The sequence below is a fragment of the Gasterosteus aculeatus genome, chromosome 5, assembly GCF_964276395.1.
Source record: "Gasterosteus aculeatus chromosome 5, fGasAcu3.hap1.1, whole genome shotgun sequence".
Classification (NCBI taxonomy): Eukaryota; Metazoa; Chordata; class Actinopteri; order Perciformes; family Gasterosteidae; genus Gasterosteus; species Gasterosteus aculeatus.
Window position 1 is genome coordinate 5,814,165 of NC_135692.1, and position 5,895 is coordinate 5,820,059.

At 44.0% G+C, this 5,895-nt stretch overlaps 2 protein-coding genes across 4 annotated transcripts; both read left to right on the forward strand.

Moving 5' to 3' along the window:
- Positions 1–95: 95 nt before the first annotated feature.
- LOC120819344 (pepsin A) lies at positions 96–2,435 on the forward strand. The gene is made up of 9 exons (XM_040176656.2): positions 96–223; positions 436–586; positions 681–798; positions 902–1,020; positions 1,227–1,423; positions 1,516–1,632; positions 1,714–1,855; positions 1,968–2,066; positions 2,147–2,435. The coding sequence occupies exons 1-9, from the start codon at positions 168–170 to the stop codon at positions 2,282–2,284; spliced, it is 1,137 nt and encodes a 378-aa protein (XP_040032590.2). The 5' UTR covers positions 96–167; the 3' UTR covers positions 2,285–2,435.
- A 513-nt stretch (positions 2,436–2,948) lies between these two features.
- Positions 2,949–5,753, forward strand: LOC120819345 (PI-PLC X domain-containing protein 1). Of its 3 annotated transcripts, none has more exons than XM_040176658.2 (7): positions 2,949–3,089; positions 3,226–3,333; positions 3,596–3,720; positions 3,837–3,968; positions 4,412–4,579; positions 5,158–5,338; positions 5,409–5,749. In XM_040176658.2, exons 2-7 carry the CDS (start codon positions 3,240–3,242, stop codon positions 5,648–5,650), a joined length of 942 nt encoding a protein of 313 aa, XP_040032592.1. In that variant the 5' UTR covers positions 2,949–3,089; positions 3,226–3,239; the 3' UTR covers positions 5,651–5,749. The 3 variants fall into 3 exon arrangements, with proteins under 3 accessions (XP_040032592.1, XP_040032593.1, XP_040032594.1); XM_040176659.2 differs by having other exon boundaries at positions 2,990–3,131; positions 5,409–5,752; XM_040176660.2 differs by lacking the exon at positions 2,949–3,089 and having other exon boundaries at positions 3,309–3,333; positions 3,596–3,740; positions 5,409–5,753.
- The last annotated feature ends 142 nt before the right edge of the window (positions 5,754–5,895 follow it).

Consider the following 5,895-nt stretch of genomic DNA (forward strand, 5'->3'; position numbering starts at 1 on the left):
CTCTTCTTTTGGAATCCACTGGTGAGTACCCTACAGGTCATAGACCTGTTATATCTTTCTATTACTAGTACAATTTGTGTAATTCTGTAGTGTGATCAACTTTAGAGACGTGGGGTTTATTTGGCTGTAATTTGTTGTCTTCCACAGTTGAGAGCCGATCCGAGACAATGATGTGGGCCTTTGTTGTGTGTGCCATGGTGGCGCTGTCCGAGTGCCTCCTCCAGTAAGTCAGCCTCGCCACTGAAACAACATCTTACACCTATAGCCATTTAGATTTTAGGTTTGCTTTTCCTCATTGTATGATAAGGTGTCCGGCCTCTTCTTCTGAGCGGTTTACCAGGAAGAGTAAATGAGGTGAAAGACCCTTTACGGGTCAGTCAAAGCCTTAAAAATGTAAATTACCGGATTCAAGCAGCTCCTTCTTGTGACACCTAGGGTCCCTCTGGAGAAAGGTCAGTCCGCCAGGGAGTTCTTGGAGCAGCAGGGTAAATGGGACGAGTACAGAGTCAGGTACCCCTACAACCCCATGGCCAAGTTTGACGAGCGCTTTGCTGTGGGCGGCGAGCCCATGACCAACGACGCTGATGTGAGTAACAGTTGCCAAAGCCCAAATGGGCCAGGTTGTGACACACGGGTCTTTTGAACCATGAGTGACGTTGCCGTCTCCTCTTTATCTCCAGCTCGCTTACTACGGAATCATCTCCATTGGAACTCCCCCTCAGTCCTTCAAGGTCATCTTTGACTCTGGCTCGTCCAACCTGTGGGTGCCCTCCATCTACTGCAACAGTCCAGCCTGCAGTATGTCAAACTAACTGTAAACCTGCAGCAATAGGACATTTATGTCTTGTAAAGTTTTGAAATCATGGATTGTCTTGATTTTCCAACACCTGTTCCTTCATAGATAACCATGCCAAGTTCAACCCTGGCACCAGCAGCACCTACAGAAACAACGGCGGCGCTCTCAGTATCCGCTACGGCACCGGCAGCATGACCGGAATCCTTGGATACGACACCGTGAAGGTGAGTGTAAAAGAATGTAGTATTGAAACTGTATTTACTCATAATCCACTGATTATGTTTTTTCAAAGTGTTCAAGGCGTAATGGAACATCTAGGTTCCCACCTAGTTCGTGTTCACTTGGGTTGGAAAAAGGACAGGCTATTCGGACTACCCTTTATTGTGATTTGAGAGGGTTCTACAATGGCGTCTTTGTGTTTGTCATCTAGGTGGGTGGACTCGCTGTGACGAACCAGATCTTCGGCCTGAGCGAGTCGGAGGCTCCCTTCATGCAGTACATGCGTGCGGATGGTATCCTGGGCCTGGCGTACCCACGCCTGTCAGCATCCGGCGCCACACCTGTCTTTGACAACATGATGAGGGAGGGCCTGGTCAACCAGGACCTCTTCTCTGTGTACCTGAGCTCGTAAGGACAGCCACGGCTTCGCAGTCTCCCAATACTGACACAGCGACTCATATCTGGAAAGGTTTTCAGTCCTTTCTCGTTTTCCTCTGCAGTGACTCTCAACAGGGCAGCGTGGTGACCTTCGGTGGTGTTGACCCCAACCACTACTCTGGCCCCATCTCCTGGATCCCCCTGTCCAATGAGCTGTACTGGCAGATCACAGTGGACAGGTATGACCGTGCGGCGTTGTTACGTAGAGACAAAGCGTTTGATATCCCTGTGATGTGTGGTGTGCTGTGTGTCCCTTTCAGTGTGACGGTCAATGGTCAGGTTGTGGCTTGTAATGGCGGCTGCCAGGCGATCGTGGACACCGGCACTTCTCTGATTGTCGGACCTCAGAGCAGCATCAGCAGCATCAACAGCCGGGTGGGAGCCAGGAGTCAGAACGGAGACGTGAGTGCGAGATAGAGGTCTGTCGCTTTGAAACTTAGAAATTGATAAGTAGAACCAATTTGAGCACTCTCTACTTCCCTTCTTTCTGTCTATTCCTCTTTCTCTGCATCAGTACCTTGTCAACTGTAACGGCATTGCCCAAATGCCAGATGTGACCTTCCACATCCATGGACAGGAATTCACCATCCCAGCCTCTGCCTACGTCTGTCAGGTATGTGTTTCCCGGGCAGATTTTGTTTTTTGTTCTTCATTTTTCTATGCTTAAATTGTTTTCTAAAATCTTTCCAACAGTCTCAGTACTATGGCTGCCGTACTGGCTTCGGCAACGGAGGGGACAACCTGTGGATCCTGGGTGATGTCTTCATCAGACAGTACTACTCCATCTTCAACAGAGCCCAGAACATGGTGGGTCTGGCCAAGGCTAGATAAGTCTGAGGTCACCCATCCCAAACAGCCGATAGACAGTCACATGTACATATTGTGGCTGTAGTGCAATTTCCAACATGCCTGAAACTGTTTTCCTTTTCAAACCTTCATCCTTGTTTTATTCATCCAATAAAGAGAGTCAAATAAATTTAAATGGTGTTTTATTTAATTGGACAAAACATACACTCCAAGTCTGTGACAATTTAAGATGGAAACAACACACTATGCTGCGGCATACAAAGCACACATGCAACTGACTGAGTAATACATTATAATATGTTACCTAATCATCCACCAATAAATGGAACTTTCCTGACCTCACAGCGACTTTTGCTGAAGTCACTAAATATTATGGGAAACATAATATCACAGAGAACGGAGATGAATCAGCAGTCTTTTAGGGGGGATCGACTAAAATGCATCTACGCTGATACATATTGTGTATCGTACTATGTTGTTGGACTTAACTTACTTAACATCTCAGAGAAACTCACGAAAATCATAAAACAAATGCCGCCCTAACTGCCACAAACATGCAGCTACGGCTCATCGCCACAGAGAGAAGGAAACACATCCGCAACAATGCAGCTTTATGAACCCAGTGATGGAATGAGGAACTTTCTATCACCCTGTGAATGGCGTCTATTTTTAGATTTCTTTGAACAACACTGACGACAAAAGACTTTACTGGATACACACTTCCGTCTCTAACAACCATGCTAAGGCAGTAACTTCAGGCAGCGTACCAACCAGCAGCAGTGTTTGACACTCCCGGTTCTTGGCATACTCCTGCACTGCTAAATCTAAGGTAAGAAAGAGGTCAAGTAAAGATGACAATCACCTTGGCAGTGTAAGTGTGTTTTTCTTCATGGCAACATATTTATTATTGCCAGAATTAGCTGTATTAGTAAGAAAGTGACGATTGAGTTTTGTTTTTTTCTTAGAATTTGAGCCGGCAATGCCTGCAAAAAAAGACAAAAGCTACTGCGACTGGATGTCGCAACTGCCGCCTGAACTCCACGACATTCCTTTCTTCAAACTGGCCATACCGGGTATGAAGCTCCATTGCACTGTGCTATGCCACAGCACGTTGCCAACTTAGTTTTGACAGTTTCAGTGCATTTTAATTAACTTATGCTGTCATGTATACATATATGTTTATATATATATATATATATATATATATATATATATATATATAGATGTATATTGAAAAGGTTTTACCTGGACAGCATCAATTGGTGGTTTATCAAAACAGTGACATTTCTATGACACCTATGTCTGTGTGTGTGTGTGTGTGTGTGTGCTGTTTAGGTAGCCATGACTCTATGAGTTATGACTTGGACATCAACTCCTCCATAATAGAACCTGATAGACTTAAAAGATTGAGCAGGATTTATTGTGCACGTAAAATAGTGCGTAAATGGGCCGTCACTCAGGTAAATGGTGTTTAAAACCGGTCAGTATCCACTTTATCTACACACATAGATGTTTTATTTGTGTCTATATATAAAGTGGAGTATCAGTTTAACTGTTGACATGTATCGGCCCGCAGGATGAGACCATCACAAAGCAGCTGGATGCAGGAGTTCGCTACTTTGATCTGAGGATCGCGCGCAAGGCCCATGACCCCGACCCCACGAGGCTTTACTTTCACCATGGGCTGTACACGAGGACCGATGTGGAGGTAAAGGGGGAAAAGTCATACCGTACTGTAAGAACATTGCTTATTTGCAATGTATCAATCAATAAATATTTAGGAGGAAATCGACTTTCATGGATAATCAGAACCCGGGATTTTTCAGACTCAGGACTTTTACCTTAATACGTGTATGAATGAATCAACAAATAACTCACAGAAAATGTCACTGAACACTATGCCGAATAACGAAAACCTAAAAAAATGGATAAAACAAAGTGATGAACAAAATGATAATATCCTGTAACATGCAGATCAGAATAACTGAAAAACTTTGACCACAGGTCTGCGATTGAGCTTTTTTTGTTACATCTTATCATGCATTATGTTTCACTGTGACCAATGAATATTGGGAAAAATGGATCCTAAATGAAAACGAGTACAGTGGAGAAAGGTTCTTCATTTGAACCGCCATCTTGCCCCTGTGACAGACGGTTCTCAAGGATGTAAATGACTGGGCAGGGGGGCACCCCAAGGAGATCCTCGTCCTGGCTTTGTCCCACTTCCATGGGTTTGACAAAAATGTTGCAGAGCAGCTCCACAGACATCTCACCAGCTTCATTGTGACCTTGTTTGGAGCCAAACTCATCCATAAAAGGGTGAAGTATACCGAATGCTTCCGTCAGTATCAAGTCATATCTCGTCATGAAACGGACGCTTCGGATGTTTTCAGGTGGTGTTGTTAGAGTCAGTGTGTTACTACCTACAGAAGGTTGGATTAGATATTTCCATTATTTCCATTTCCTTTGTCTATGTTCTCTTCAGAGCTGTACAAGACTCCTTTGATAAAACCAGTAAATCTACGTTGTAGAACACAGGAGTTGCTGGTTACCCGGTGCTTTGACCGGTTACTATGTTTGTGTATCGGAGGGTGAATCTGAACCGGTCGAGGACGAGTTAGACCAGAAACATCCTTGTTCTGAAAAGGTAAAATTACTGTTTTTGTGGTCTGAGAGCGTTAAATGGAGTATTACAACTTCAGTACCCTGTCAAACGGGAAATGTATCGTGCACACGGCAGTACTTTACTTCCTGTTCCTGTCTGGATCTCCAAACTGTGGCCATTTTGACCCGGCAACCCCATATCTAAACATCTGAAATATCCCTTCAAAAGTTTTAATTTGAAGTAATTAAAAGCCTTCAAATACAGTTCCAAAATAAAATCTGTATCTCCACAGGACATTCCTACCCTGAAGAGTTGCTGGGACAAAGGCAGAAACGTCATAGTCTCATACGACTCAAGGCAACATTTCAACGAGCTGTGGAGTAAAATACCGTATTACTACGGCAATAGTATGAACACCAGAGACGTTGAATCCAAACTGTGTCAGTTTTTGGAGAAGCCGAGTCCTGCTCAGTGTGAGTTTCTTATTTGTCTTGTAAAACATGTTACATGGAACAATCGCTGACCCCCACCATAACCCTGCAGCTTTCTTTGTGTGCGGCCTGAACCTAACGCTGCCGGAGAACGCCAGGATACTCCTGTACATCCTCCGCCCATGTGACAACCTAGTCAAAGTCATACGGAGGAGTCTGCCGAGGCTGCTGCGGTGGGTGGAGCAGCAAGCCGCCAAGACGCCCGTGAACATTGTGGCCTCGGACCTGGTGACCCGTGATGGCTTCGTACCCACGATTATCAAGCTCAATACTTCCAAACGCGTGAAACCATAAGGGGAAACCAAATCTCAATGGGTTGTTCAATAAGTAATTTCCCTTCATATTTTTTTATATATATACTATTTTATAATATATATATACTATTTTATAATATATATATATATATATATATATATATATATATATATATATATATATATATATATATAATATTTGTGTATTTGCTGTCCTGCTCCCTCATTAAACACTGATATGCTTTGAGAAGAACAACCCATGTTGTGGCTGACGCGCGCCACCCT

Excerpts from the sequence above, each read along its gene's own strand:
- LOC120819344 (XM_040176656.2), top strand. The coding sequence starts at position 168 with ATGATGTGGGCCTTTGTTGTGTGTGCCATGGTGGCGCTGTCCGAGTGC. Across the intron at positions 1,424-1,515 it reads TTCTCTGTGTACCTGAGCTC|TGACTCTCAACAGGGCAGCG; the intron begins GTAAGGACAGCC and ends TTTCCTCTGCAG. Across the intron at positions 1,856-1,967 it reads CCAGGAGTCAGAACGGAGAC|TACCTTGTCAACTGTAACGG; the intron begins GTGAGTGCGAGA and ends TCTCTGCATCAG.
- LOC120819345 (XM_040176658.2), top strand. The coding sequence starts at position 3,240 with ATGCCTGCAAAAAAAGACAAAAGCTACTGCGACTGGATGTCGCAACTG. Across the intron at positions 3,969-4,411 it reads ACACGAGGACCGATGTGGAG|ACGGTTCTCAAGGATGTAAA; the intron begins GTAAAGGGGGAA and ends CCCCTGTGACAG. Across the intron at positions 4,580-5,157 it reads CCAAACTCATCCATAAAAGG|GACATTCCTACCCTGAAGAG; the intron begins GTGAAGTATACC and ends GTATCTCCACAG.